This window comes from Trachinotus anak, unplaced genomic scaffold (genome assembly GCF_046630095.1).
Source record: "Trachinotus anak isolate AG129_WGS33_773 ecotype Australia unplaced genomic scaffold, CSIRO_AGI_Tana_v1 ptg000021l, whole genome shotgun sequence".
Taxonomy (NCBI): domain Eukaryota; kingdom Metazoa; phylum Chordata; class Actinopteri; order Carangiformes; family Carangidae; genus Trachinotus; species Trachinotus anak.
Window position 1 is genome coordinate 16,628,456 of NW_027273872.1, and position 15,446 is coordinate 16,643,901.

The window sequence follows — 15,446 nt, forward strand, 5'->3', positions numbered from 1 at the left end:
TTCATTTTCATTCTCATCATGCCCTGACGCATGTGTGCATCACACTGGTTGGTTCACCTGTATCTCTGCGTTGCTCGGGGGCCAACACTTCAATTTTTTTTTTTTTTCAAATTCTGAATTCACCCAGACCACGTTGAACTGAGTCCTAACTCTTCATGTCATGAAGCATCTCGGCCTCGCTCTCATCTATTTTAAATGAGTGTCTCTTTCAAGGTTGCGTTCACCACAGTGGATTATCTGAGAACATGAACAAGGTGTCTTTGAGCAACGGGGCGCACTCACATGCATGCACACCGCCGCTCTAACTGTCAAACAATCCCACAAACATAGGTTTATACATTGGAGATGTGCGTCATTGGTAGTCGTGTGTGGGTAGGTTATGATGCTGCCATGTTAAATTGGATTATATTGCTTTTTTTAAACCATAACTCTCAATTAAAACGCTCGGCACATTTTAACTTCTGACACGTTCACGCCTGCCCTTCCCTGTCCACAGGCTCTACAGTTTCATTATAGCTCATACCATTAACATTTTGATTAGATAGCTCTTACTCTCATCTCCAGAGGCGACTGTGCGATGTGATTATCCACCCAGTAAGACGACGATATACATTTGTTTGCAGGATTTTTTCTCATCGCAGAGCATCACACATTTTGACAGTCAATTAGCAGTCCTGGCAGTTACCATGGGAACAACTTCTCTTAAAGTAGACAGGACAGGAGAGAGCACTCAGGAGCAACACCTTTAACAACCAACCTGTCTTTCTGACTGACTGCTGCCAGGAGCCACTGATGCATGCGCTGTATGTATATATGCAGCCGCCACTTTGCATCACACGGCTGTCATCCCAGAGAAAGGTGAGACAGTTGTTCGCTTACCTCGAGCTGAAAATGAATTGGAGGGAAAAAGAATTTCAGTGGAAATCCCTTTTGAGCCGGGAAGTAATTAGAGAGTCCGGCTGTGAGATTCCTGGGTGAGAAGAGGAAATGTGTGAGACAAAAAATGGAATAAAAGCAATTATTACAGATATATTGGATGGATGGCTAGAGGGAGAGGAGTGATGAGTAAAATAATGGCAATAAACAGAGGAGGAAACGAAGAGACAGAAAAAGTAAACAGAATAAATGTGGGAGAACTGAGGGGAGAGAGGCCTGGCAGACATGGAGAAAGAGAAAAGCTATAAGAGGGATGAAAATATTTGTCTGAGTGGAAAGAAAACAGAAGCACACAGGCCAGGAGATGGAAGGTAATAAAGAAACACGCCGCTGATTTGATGACTTATTCAGGGTTTCTCTGGAGCTCTCTTCCAAGGATCTCTTTGAAAAGGAGCATGTTTGAAGTGTCTGCATATGTGATAGCCTGTCTGTCAGTGGGAGGTGGAGCAGGGGGTGCTAGAACAGAGAGAAAGACAGATACAGAGTGTGAGGAGGTGAGATTGTGAGGAAGGAAGGAGAAGGAAAAGGACGGCTGGAAATAAAGTGGTTGTGAGCGAGAACGACAGCATATCAATGCTTTCCTCTGCTCTGTGCAGGCCTCAGCAGGCAAGGTTAGGGCAGAAAAATGGGTTATTAAAAGGGCTAATCCTGATCTCTCACACTTGATTGGTGCAGTAAAGGAATGCTGAAGGAAGGCAGGAGAGCAAGATGTTATCGAAAATGCTTTAACAAAGACAGGAAACGATGCAGCATATAGGAAAGTAAAAAAGTAAATTAAAAAATTAGCAAATCAATAATAAAAAAAAAGAAACAGTGAGAAGAAAACAACATGGTAAAAAATGGTAATACATAAGAGATAGGAACTGATGTAACTGCACCTCAGGGGCTGCAGGGACCATTGGATTTTCCACGCCCTTGCAAGGAGTAAGGACATGTCCAACCTTCTAGTCAGTGGCTAATGGGCAAACAGAGGCTGGACAATTTCTCAGTCAGGCTCACAGTGTCGGCTCAGTGTGTGTTTGTGTGTGTGTGTGTGTGTGTGTGTGTGTGTGTGCGTGTGTGTGTGTGCGCATGTGTGTGTTTGTGGGTGGGTGTGGCTGAGCACACACTTGAAACACGTCCAGTTTGCACAGAGCCCTGGGAAAGCTCAGCTCATTGGCCAGCTCCGTGGTCGCCGTGGGAGACGGTCCTGGGATGGCCGATTGGGTCCAGGAGAGTAAACAGTAGCATGATGGGAAGAGCCAATGTGTGGGTCAAAGGTCAGCAGGGTGGATTACATGTAAGAAGCTACCACTTTCTTCAGTATCCCTGAACATTTTCAGACACGCACAAAATCTTTTCGTGTAAATAAATGCTTAGCCATCTTTTATGAGCACATTATTCTTGGCTTTTCCCCAAATGTGTGTGTGTGTGTGTGTGTGTGAGGCAGCACTACATGTGCATACTGTCCAGGTTAACAGGCCTTCATGCACCAGCTTTACCCAGGGTCCTTTTCTATTTATAGGCTCAGGGAAAGCCACAGCTCATATTTATTTCTACAACTGATACGCACTGAGATAGCAGAACTGAGGGCTGTTATTCTGCTGATAAACAAGGATGTGTGTATTAATGAGCTCATGGTTAGTGTGGCTGTATAAAGGGAGACTGCTGTGTTTTAAGGAGATACATTTATGTATCTTGGCGATCGCTCTGCTTTTACATTCTACAGGGGTTTTAACAGAAAGCAGGAGACCGATCATAATAACTCCATGGGTGATGATTTTTGTTTGTGGTGATGGTGTGTGTCGTGTGTGTGTGTAACTGTAGATGTGTTTCTGTTGCCAGAGCTGCCAGGCTCCCATCCCCCCTCTGAGAACAGTGGAAGAAGGCCATTTCCATGCTGTTTACACTGTAAACGGACAGGAGCTGTGCCCGGCTTTTATTATTGTAGTAGACACACAGAACCACTGTGGCTCTATCTCACACATCAACATACAGTACAGACCTGAGATCTCTCAAAGCAAAATTCCAGTTTATTGCAACGTGTGTCTTATTTGTGTAGTTCTGGCCTGTTGAGATCTGGGAACTAGCAACACTTTATCCGGATTATCTAAACCACTTACTCAAAGTAAAGCCTAAAAATGGGGCTTCCCTAAATGTTGCTTGTAATCCCTCATTGGGAAGTCCCTGTTGCCTTATAGTCAAAGACACTGTATAATCACAGTGTTCCCTGTTTGATTCTGGCTTTGTTGCATGTCATCCTCTTTGCTCTCTGCCCATGTTTCCTGTCAATCTCTACTGTCATCTGTCAAAATAAAGGCAAATAGGCTTTAAAGAATAATCTTAAAAAAAGAATCTGTCATTGTTCAAAAGGCAAAAGGCAAGTACAGTGTAGGGGCATCATGATGTACCGGTCTCTTCCAAAAGTATTTGGTGTCATTGCATCCCCACATCTCAGCAGTTAACATGATGAGTACACTGTTATTATTAATGTTATTATTAGTTATGACAATGATCACGAGACCCATATTATGTGAAACTGGAACTTCCTTTTAACGTGAAGATGAGAAAATGTAAAACCAATACTGGGAAAAGGGCGGAAGGTTAAAACTTAATGGGTGAATGAATAAAAGAACAGAATAGGGAAGTTAATAAAAGAAGGAAGCTGTTGTTCATAATGTAGAGAACAAAACAGCGGAAGGACTTTACTGACATTAATGGCCTTTATGTTGCTGCAAATGAACAACACACACAAAGAGAAAGAAAAGGCAGTAACCTGTTGTATGGGAAGTCAAACCACACCTGAAACACACCTGTAAATTAATTCCACTGTTTAGTAATCCATACAGGCTCCATGTGTGTGGTATTTCACAATACTGTACATACCTCATGTTATAATAATAATTATAATAATGGTAATCAATTTTATTTATAAGTGCCTTTCAAGACACCCAAGGACACTTTACAAAGCCAATAAAACATATAGAAACATATAACCACATACATCTCAGTCTTAAAGCTTTTTATGGTCATGTGGTTTCTTGAGTTTAAGAAAATCTCAATTCATTTCATTTAATTTGTATCATTTGTGTTTGCAGAGTAGTTACAGAAGAAACTTGTTCTCTTTTCGGTTATTTTGGTAAGCTGAGCTGAATATTAATGGTAAACTGGTACAACAGGAAACCCTATGAGGAAGTATATCCGTGTTCCTGGCACATTACCCTAAATGCACTTCCCTTGTTCATTGCCAGACATTGAAATTAAAAATTATTAGCTTCCTGTTTAAAAGTTGGTGTGACGATAAACTTCATTGTGACAATGGCCCAATAGCAGGTGTTGTTTTAGCTCCAATATCTGAGCGCTGGTCGGTATCCCCAGCTGTCCTTTTTTCTTGGTTTATGTCTGTTTCTGCTCCACTGCTGCTGCTGCTGCTGCTGCTGCTAAACAGTAGTTGGCGTGTCAGGAAAGAGACGGGTAAACTAGAGACAGAGAGACTGGAAAGCAAAGCTGAAGCTGGGTGAAAAGTAACTCTAAGAAGAGCCAGGGGCATGTGCTGTGTGTCTCTTATTTCACACCACTGTCTGCCTCCGTGGGAGGGCCGATGATCACATATTCAACTGTCCCCTTCTGTGCGTGATTCTGCACACCCACCACTTCCAGCCCTGCAAGCACAGACATTTGCTGTCTATAGAAAGATTGCATGCTCTTTAATTCAGGCTCAGTGCACGCTTGTGCAACAATTGACAATAATAAAAGATTCGCAGGGCAATCGTTTGCTTCCTCCTCTGGATATTCATTCAAATTCCTGTGAAGGATGTGGGAGGGTTTTATGGTGCACAATACGAATGCCAATACTCCATCTGTCACACATAAGACCCAAACCATTATCATTCCTTCCATGAGCAAATATTCAGGTATAAATCAAGTCTTATCTTCCACAAGATGTAGTTATGAGTGAGGACGGAGGCCATAAAGCAGGTATTTAATATACAGAGACAATCTTTTAATGTACCTGCCGCTGCAGAGGCCCTCATTCATCAGATACTCTTTAAATTCTCTCACACAATGACAGGAAAAGGGCTCATCCAAGCTTAGAATATCCACATAGGATCAAATTATTGAATATAATGCTTTCCTTCTCCTCCTGCTCCGTCTCTATCTCTCCGTCTCTCTTGTTTGCACATATCAGTTCTCACTCCCCGCTCACTCCTCACAAATTCTACTCTCTCTTCTTCATGAACAGGTTTTTTTTTTTTTTTTTTCAAAAAAAAGATTTTGAGATTTGGTTCCCGTCAGTAAATGTGTCAGGCAGAACAATTGAAATAGTCTTTCTATTTGCATCGGAGTATAAAAAAAAAAAATAGGAGGATGGTAATTTGCTTCTCTGTATAAAGGAGGATCATTTTAGAATCTTTTTGGATGTGTCGCCCATTTGCAGTTTGAGCACGAGAATGAGGAGAAATGACAAAGGAAGCGAGACGTCTTTAATCTATTTTTAGAATGAAAAGATTGTTCAGCGAAATGACACAACAGCATGAGGGCACTCACATTTTAATGTCAGCTCACATCTGATCCACACCATTCCACTACTCCAGATCGACAGGGATTTACACAGTAGTCTTAGATGCTGTGTGGATACGAGGCCGCGACATTCACAGTGTTGTCTGTAAATTATCCTTATCACAGCCATTACAGCCGTGTTACACGACAGTCAAGAGGATGTGGTGTTACGCTTGCTCTCCTCGTCTTTCTCTCATGCTTTCCCTCTGCTCCACTATTCATAACTGTCAAAATGGGCCTTTTTCTTACAGCAAACAACTTGACTTGTGATAGTAGGAAAAGCACAGGTGTTACTAATAACATTAACAATGGCTCCATTTTATTCAAGTGTGCCAGTGAGCCAGCGTGCACAATACCAGCACCCTGAAACAGAAGGATTTATTATTTACACCTGCACTTCTCTGACTGTGTCAAAATGTCTCAGTGAACAAGGGCTATTCCACGCTATTGATATTTTTTATAGTATTCTGCTTTTGCAGTTAGTATATAAAAATGTCTTATTTTGAACAAGCAAGTCAGATCTTAATATCGGAATTGTTCATGCCAATAAAGCTCTTTGAACTGAAATGAATTGTTAAATTCATGCTCTCTTTTTCATATTTTCTAACGACATGTTTCAGTTTTGATGTCGTGAGGTTCCTCCAGAGGTGGGAGTTAAAGAGCTTGCTGGCAGGGGCCTCATACTCTGGGCAGCTCCTCTGAGTCCAGCCTCTCTCCGGGAGTTTAGTTGCAGGGCCAGTGCTGTGTGTGGAGGTGTCCAACTATGACTATAGTTGGTGCTGCTCCGCCTCGCACACCAACTCCTGCTCCTTCGCCGCCAGAAAGGTGACATACCACGTCCCCTGGACCTGTCCACAGTGCAAGGGTTCAGCATGCACCAGCCTTGTCTGCCACCCAGTTTAGATCGCACTCGACTGCGGTGATGGGCTCACAGGGTGGCAGCCCCATGTAATTTATTTGAGCTGTGCCCAACTGGGTCCCATGGGTGTGGACCCAGTCATCAGAACTCCCCTCACAGGTCTGACTCCAGGAGAGGGCCTGGTACGGGTGAGGTCACACATTCTTGACAAAAAACACAGGCACAGGCAGTTTGTGCCTTTACGGCACATGGACATAAATTAATTATAATAAACAAATAAAAAACAGCGCAGTGATTCAGCGCACAGATTGTGACAGCAAAAGCATGATTCACAAGATTATATTCATGTTCCTGCCTGAAGAAAACACTGGCAGGAGAACTCATTTAAACCTCTCCTAAACCATTCTCATCATCTTCATTAATTATTTGAACCTGTAACAGTAACGGACCTCAATGCTTCCTGCATGATGATCAACTACAACACCAAATCATCTCATGCACTGCTACATATGTGTTTTTCTTTCTATCTTTGTATTTTCTTACATTTACAGATACTTACACATTAGAAAGGAGGACAATGTATCAACGTGTTTCACTCAGTCTCACTCAGATCACACCTCATGGTTGTGGTCGTGGAAAAGTCAGTTCAAGTTCAATTCAAAGTAAGTCGTATAACAGAAATGTTTTTGCATCTGTATATTGCAACCGTGAAGGAAATTAAATGAGAACACCATGAGCATACACCTCCTAGCTCGAACATTTCAATGAAATATACTTCAGTACATTGACAAGCCCACCCTGTATTCAAACACAGTGAGTCTGTGATTTAATACAACCTAGTTCCTACTTTGTAAAAAAATATGATTGATTTTTATTTTATTTTATTTGTTTTTTTTATTATTTTTCTATGCATTGTTTAATTTGGCCTGTTTTTCTTTTATTATTTCTCATCTCTGTTGTTTCATTTTGTGCTTGTTTGTTTTGCTTTTTGAAACATGGAGATGGGCGGTAAGCGGGTTGGTAGACAGGGCTTAGTTGGTTCTTCATTTACAAGCTGTACCTTGTTGCAAACCTGGTTCTGCTTGGGGGGCCAGGATTGGGAAGTACCCAGTCTGGGTAATAACTTCTCCTTACCTTTAGCACCGTAGTTGGACTCCTCCACACGTCCCCCAACTAACCCCTCTGCAGTGAAGTTCAGCTTCGGTGCTCTAATAAGTGGTGGTAGGCGAGTGGTGTTCATATCCACCATGCCGAGCTGCAGGCTTTTGCGCTCGAGGTACCGTTTCATGAAACGGGTTTTGTCAGTGGCAAGTCTAGGCAAAGGATCCCAAGTGGTTTTGCAGTAGTAATCCGGCTGCTCACCATCTAGAAGGAAACCATGCTCTCCTGTCTTTGCAGCTAAAAGATGTGAAACACAGCGTTGATCCTCTGCTGCCTTGTGAAGTTCACACTGAACGTACTGCTGGAGTTTCTTCTCCTTCTCAGAAGCCTGTTCTGCTTCCTTCACGGCAGCCTCATGGTCCTCCCTTTTCAGCTGCTCAACATGGGCACATTTTTTAGCCATCAGGGTGGCATTGAAGTCTCGAACCTTGATTTTGTCTTCACGGATCCTCTGAGCCGTTTGTTTTTGTTCTTCTAGAAACAAGCTGGTAGACTTTTTCTGTTCCTGAAACCAGTCCAGGTCGCTCTTTTGCTCCGCCTCCTCCTTGTGCTTGTTCTCCTGCATCTTTGCCTCTCTGTGAGCAGCAATAGAGATGAGCATAGCAGCCCTTTTCTCCTCCTTTTCCTTCTGCTGCTTTGCCATTACAGCATCTTGCTCAGCCACTTCCTTAGAAAGCCTTGCCTCCTCTATGAGAGCTGCAGTGGCAGCCTGCTCCTTCATTCTGACTGCCAATTTGTCCGTCGCAATTTCTATCGGTACCTGGCGCTTTCTGAACTTTTCTGCTTGGTCATTTTTTCTTTGCCGCAGCTTTTGTTCTATATCGGCCTTGGCACGTGTTTGTTCTTTCTCTTCTGTATTCAGCTTCTCTGCCTCCCTTTGTCTGCGGAGGTTTCTACTGGAGATATCCTCCAGTTGACATTTCAAATAGCTTTTCTTTGACTCTGCTTTTTTTTCAGCCAGATTTCTTAGCTCCTGAGCATGCAGTTCATCGAGGTACCTGAACCTGTCTCTCTCCTCCTTCTCTTGCTGTTTTTCTTTCTCTCTCAGCTGTGTCTTCACCTTTATTTGCTCAGTGCGATAATTAGCCACAGACTGGTTGTCTAGCCTTTTCTGATGGACCTTCTCTTGCTCTTGTCTCAGAGCTTCTTCCAGTCTAGACATCATGGCCTCTTGAAACTGTCTTTCGCGTTCTTCAGCCATTCTCTGCCGTTCCTTGTGAAGTTCCATCAGTGCATCATTCTCCTTCTGCATATGTGTCCATTGGACTGCACAGTTGAAATTTCTGGCACAGCCACTCTGGTAAAACTTATTGGTGTTGGCTTTGTCAACTGCTTGCTGCCAGTCCTGCTTCTTCAATTCTCTCTCCTCTGCAGCAAGCATATTCAGATGCTCCTCCTTCGCCTGGTCCTTAAGTTTTCTTTCTGCGAGTAGTTTTCTCTGTTGGACTTTCAGGAGTTTATCCTCTGCTCTGAATAACTGCTGCTGAAGATTTCTCTCTACCATCTCCTGCCTGGTAGGTACTTTGGTCTTGGGCTGGTTTAATAGAGACTGGATTCTTTCCCAGTCAGCCCTGGACACAATAGCTTCTTGTGGTGGAGCCATTTCAGACTAAATAATTTTGTCTAAATTATTGTGTAGTAACACACTGTGCCGTGCTCTGAATGTCTAACCCTGGCTGCTGCTGACGTCATTCTATACGACATCACTGGCTTTGATATCTGTGTTGCATCATAAGGAACTGTGACATCAGAGTTCTTGGTGACCTAACCAAAAGAAAACATGGTTGCCGTGGTAAGAGCAGTGCAGGGTCTCAACAAGCGCTCATCCAAAAAAACTTCACAGTCAGCTCTGCGCTTCCTCAGGTTGTCAGCAACACGTCCTCCCAGTTTCAAATGGATGAACGGTTGTTGAGGAAACTGAAGGACAGACAGAAAGAAAAACAGATTTTTTAATTTACAGTTAGATGGAAATTGTCATCAACAAAACTGCAGCTTTAAAATTACAGTGACACATCACAGAGAGACAACAGAGTTGTTTTCCTAAAATGTAATACTTTGTTTTCTGAGATTATGAGTGAGCTGTTTCTCCTCTGTTTCATTAGTTTGTTTCATTCTTATACATCCAAGTGAAGTTCTCCTATTTCATTTGGGCAAATGAAACAGCACTGAAAAACAGCACCATCATCAGCACTGAAAAATGGAATAAATTCAGTACTTGATCTTTGAGCATATTTAAGTTTGTTGCTTTTCTGTTGTGATTCCACTACATTTTACTACTACTACGTTTAAAACCTGATGTGAAATTAGGGGGTCATATGGAGTAGTATAGAGTTTTCACACCTGAAAAAGTCAGACCCAGCTCTTTTTGGTTAGATTCAAATTCAGTCTCCTACATTAATGCTGTGTAAAGAGAGTCTACAGAAATGTAATATATGTGTATGATATGATTATTATTGTGTTTCAAAGCTGAAACACAAAGTCAGTCTGCAATGGCCAAATACCTTCATTATTTTAACAGTTGCCTCTGGATTTGTTTACATCTGGTTTGATAATTTTACTGCTCTTGTTTCTTGCCCTATTGGACTCACTGAGAATATGAAATGTTCCTTTAAAACTGGCAGAGTTCACTGTGGGGAACAGTCCTCACTGTGCACGCACAGATGGTTTCTGAGAGCTTAATGAAGAGGTCCTTTTGAAGATAAACAAAGCATTTTTGTTTGGTGAGTAAGGATTTTTTTTAAATTCACGGCTGTTATTTGGCAACACCATTTCTGTCTCATTTCCTCACTTGTTTGGTACAATCAGATCCAAATAATAATCTCATTGTAAACACTGCATGTCTTTGATTTGTAATTGTCCTTTGTCTCACGTCTTCTTTGCTTTTTCTTCTATTTATATGTTCTAGTTGGATGGTTTTTCTGTCGCTTATTTAGTTTTTTTTTCTCTCAAGTTCCCATATTGGTGTATTGGAGACATAGACTTAATATTCAGTAAATCAAAGTATTGCTGCTGCAAATTACATCAGACCTCAAATATAGAGAATTTCTGAGGAGTTCTGTCAGTATTACAGACACATGGTTTGTTCTATATATTTTTATTCACACAATGTGCTCTATGCTTCCCCCAGCAATTTTCTGACATGTTCCCTTTAATCATCAAATTTGTGTTTCAGAAGAAACTCTGATTGCTGAAGGAGCTGGAAGCAAGTGTTATTTGTACCTGAGCTTTCCTCTTTTCTTTCCACACAACACTACTTAGGCCTGTTTCATCACATTTGCACAGAGGCATCCTCTTACCTTGGTTTGTGTAATTGCTTTCTGTGTTTCATAAGAGGCCTCATTAAAGGAGAGGCAACACCCAGTCTCACCCATCCTTAATGACTATTCCCCTGGATCTTATTAGGCCTCGTGTTCAGGAAATCAAATAGGGCCTAGAGAAAGATTACACAGACTTCTAACCCTGATCAGGCAGCAGTTAAAGATGAGATGTTTAGTCATTATTTAACCATTAGATCCACTTTGAGACAGACAAGGAGTAGAGGAGGCAGCAAGCCAGCTCCAGTACAACAGACAGAGTGGGAGTAATGATAGAAGGAAAGGAAGAGGGAGGAAGGCTACTGATCGCTGTCAAAGAGAGAAAAATCTAAATTGGCCCATTGTGGAGAGCTGTGGGAGTTGAGGAAGGACAGAGAGAGAGAGAAAAGCATTGGGTATGTGGGCCAGGTCTCTGTAAAGGTTCCTGTCACATTAGAAAGGCTCCACTAAAGTCTACAGTGCCTCCTCTCCGAAGGTAAACCTCGTTTGAATGAGCCATCGTTTTAGACAGTTTGACTTCTTAAACCAAGATTCATAGCTTTTATATCCCACGAGCCAAATTCAATAGGTCACATCTCAGTATGTGTGCGGTATGAAAATGTGTCCGGAGCTTTTCTAAAGGGCTGTGATGTGATTTGGCCTGTCTCCTATCCATAGTATTTTACAGACAAAAGAGAAGCCCATGCCAGCCCTCCTCCTCCTCCTCCTCCCCCCGCTCCCCCACTGCCGGTAGTCATTTCTGAACTACCCATTAACTGCACCAAAGAGATGCCTGAAGGAGGAGAGGAAAAGGTCCTCAGTCTGTTAAAGGGATTTCCTGAGAGATGGAAGGACGTGGAGAGAGACAGAGGAAGAGTTAGGTAACAATAAATGGGTGGTGGGAGAGAGAGGGATGGGGGAGGAAGAAATGGCTTTAAAAATGAAAGAGAGTCAGGAGAAGGTGGATGGCTGGCATTCAGCATGGGCGAAAACACGATGTAGAAAATATCCTGTGACCTACTTTTGCCAAGTCAGTCATTACGTTCCTCTCGACTGTTTCCCTGTTGCTGGTCACTCATTAACTCACTGTATAGTCTCTTATTCACTATGCATGAGATGTGGCCATTGGTTCAGAGCATGGGGCACTGCACTATCTGAAGGAGATGTGCTACTGCTCTTCTTCAACAGGAGAATAGATATTATGAGGGAGATGAAGGGCTGCTCCCTTTTCATGTGAGCCTCTGTTCCAGTAGCCTCAGTTAGACGTTTTTTTTGTTTTTTTTTTTGTTCATACACAGATTCTAATATTATCACTATGGGCAAAACAAGAGCTAGTTATACAAATGCCAAGTCCAAATCGTTAGCTGTAAATTTCCCTGTTGTTGTGAAACTTGAATTATGTGAGTCTAAGTTACATTTGGGCCAAAAAAAGAACACGATCATGGACACATGAACAAGGTACAGGAACACTCAAACATCTTTTTCCAAAACCTTGGACGTTACTATGTTTGTATAGCAACAGTCACTAAATCAGGAAAAATGTTACACAAGGTTGTGGATCTTGGATACAGGGATCTGCTCCAGTTCAGAAAATTAACGAGCTTGGCCACTGATAGCTTGGGCCTGAAAAAGACCAGCTGCAGTACAGGTCTTACCGTATTGGGAGTCAGGACTCTGTGCAGACCAGTCAAGTTTTTCTACACCAAAGACCCCCACTCTCTTTGTCAACCCTATTGGTCGAGGCAGGTGTCTGCCCACCCTCAGTCTGGTCCAGAACCATAGTCCAGAACTGCTCTATATGAAAAGTGCCCTGAGATAACCTCTGTTGCGATTTGGTGCTCTATAAATAACTCGACTTGACACAGAGGCACTGTCATGTTTTTTGTATTGCAACATAATACCACTACTTAAATGCTTCTACATCATACACATGACTGTGAAGATTAAGATACCAGCTGAAATAACGTATATTCATCTTAACGTGTGTCACTTTTGGCACACTTCTGTGTCTTTGCATTTGCTCCCCTCACTTGTCTTTGTCCTGTTGTGAGTGTGTCATCTGACCTGAAATGTTGAGGTGTGATGCCCTTGTCAAGGGGCACTCGTGGTCCAGAGGAACATAAATACACCAAAAATTCGCTCCCTGTAGTGCAGAGTGAATTTATAGATCAGTCATGCATCAGAAACTGGGCCGTATGCACACCACACTGCACTGCTGTTTGGGTAATCTTCACTCAATCTGCTGTCACCTTTGGGATAGAGCAGAGGTTCAGCATCTAATACTGTCTAATGGAAGGCAGACTCTCTCTCTCTCTCTCTCTCTCACACACACACACACACACATACATACACACTATACACACATACACTATTTAAAAGAGGTCAGGAGCGGGGCCATCGCACTGTGCATCACCCGATTCCTTCCACCACAACATGTAGTCCCAGTTTGATACTGTAGAAATAGATTCCTCTGTCTGTCAGACCTCTGGCTAACTATGTGACCGCGGCCTGCGGCAGCTGAGTGTTTGAGGGGAGGGCTTTCTGATGGTGGGCAGCCAGAGCCAGACTGCTGGAAATGGCCTGATTCTAGATGCAGATCTGGGTTCAGACTCTAGACACAGTCAGTTTGTCTGCCTCAGTGCCTTCAGCCTCCTCTAACCTCCCAGACTTAGGTCATGGATGAGCTAAATTCCCTTACGTTTACTTAATTTTTTTTTTCTATTTCTCCTTCAGTAACTCTAAAAACACTTTCCCTGGATATGCTTGTCTTACCTTCTTTTCACACACCCTGTACATTAATGGGCACAATGATTATGCAAAAGTTGAATGCTTTCAAGTGGCCAATGTAATGAGTAAGAATGTGTAATGAGTAGCAACAGGATATATTAATCTAAAACATCAGTTTCAAGCTCGGTCTCTGGTACACAGGGTTGCTATGACGACACGGTATGTGCATTGCTGAGGACCTGTTAAGAAAAAAGGCATTATCCAGAAACAAAGAATGAGACACAAACAAAAGGATTAAGATGTTAGAACAATGAAGTGCGGTGATGCAGATTAGCTCAAAGGGAAGATAAGCTGAAAGAAGTATATATTGTGTGTGGAGTAAAAACCACAGATGGACATCTTGGTTTTTCTTTGTTGTTTTTTTTTTTTCGTTTGTTTTTTTTATCCAGGTAAGATGAAGACTTATCAGGTATGACAGCAGCACAATACAGTAAAACAGAGATGCAGGTGGGTTTTGTAAATCAACATGGGCTGAGGAGGAAAGATGCTCCAAGGGAGGGCACATACAGTAAATAAATGATGTACCTCAAAATGACTTTGCCTATAATTATTCTCAATGGGCCAACTAGCAAATTGCAGTGATTGTATTTTGTTCCCCTGTGTGTGTGTGTGTGTGTGTGTGTGTGTGTGTGTGTGTGTGTGTGTGTGTGTGTGTTATGTCTATCTCTGTCAGTATCAGTGTCTTTGTGTGCAACATGTATCCTACACATAATCAAAATGTAATATATAGAGGATAAGCTGAAGGATATTGACGCGCTCGGTAACAGGACCTCCTGGGCATCGCTGAGATAGAAAACTATCATAGCCGCCTCACATGCCTTCATCCGTCCTCTCACTTCCCTCTGACTTTCATTCTCACACATTCAGCCTCCCCTTTGTCTGCAAACATCTCTGCTTTTCCTGTACACATGTCCTTCCATACGCCCACATTTGATCATTTTTCCTTCTCTTTCCTCCCCAGAGACCTTCTACCCCCACACCACATCTCTGCCAGAGAAACTTTCATTTCAACTATAACTTTCCAGATGAACACAGATCTCTGGTAGTGGGCCTTTGGCTTCTTATCACTGGTCTCACATGAATTGTTTTCATATACAACTCATTTAAATTCATGTTCAACATTGCAATGTGATGTTCACATAGAACAGGTGCCAGAGGGCAGGGTCGTGGGCTGCTATGCGAATCTGACTTTTGAATCCAACACCAAAGGTGGGTGTCCTGTCTCATGATACAAGTCCGAGTTCAGTATTTTAGTTGCTATAAACTGATATTGTATGGAAAACTGAAAATGCTGCAGATATGTTCAGTGTATAAAAATTTTGTGGTGATCTGCACAGCATCATATTTCTTTCAAAATAAATTGAGTTGCATTTAGATATTATCAGTGGAAAAGGCCGGGACACAGGATAATGCACAGTGAAGTTTTCCAGAAGAGTGTAATGACTGTGGCACATGATCCCTGATCTGTTCATTAATTACCTTAAGTTTCAAAACTTAATAGTAAGAGGCATGTCGTGCTTATTGTGCATATTATCAATGCGTTGTGGTGAATGAAACAATAATCAAATAAATAGGAAAAAAAATCGTCAAGTTACAATTAACATTAAAGTTTTGTTGGATGCTACTTTCAAAAACCTCTAAAACATGCAGCCACTTTAGAAAAAACAGCCTTACTGATAAACGTCTGTCGCCTTTCAGAAAATTGGATCCACCTGAGGATGAAACACCATCTTCATTAGGTCAAGTCCTCCGGGCATCGTTGACATGATCACATATTGTATATTAGATCAATCTTCAGTTGAAACCATTTTCTTTTGACTTTGTTTTAACCTTTGGTGAGTGGTTGTTTATCAGTGAAGATGCTGGTTATT

At 42.1% G+C, this 15,446-nt stretch overlaps 1 protein-coding gene across 1 annotated transcript; it reads right to left on the reverse strand.

The window, feature by feature from the left end:
- Positions 1-6,495: 6,495 nt before the first annotated feature.
- Positions 6,496-10,421, reverse strand: LOC139606355 (cilia- and flagella- associated protein 210-like). The gene has a single exon (XM_071458460.1). The coding sequence runs from the start codon at positions 9,096-9,098 to the stop codon at positions 7,296-7,298; it is 1,803 nt and encodes a 600-aa protein (XP_071314561.1). The 5' UTR covers positions 9,099-10,421; the 3' UTR covers positions 6,496-7,295.
- Between the last annotated feature and the right edge of the window lie 5,025 nt (positions 10,422-15,446).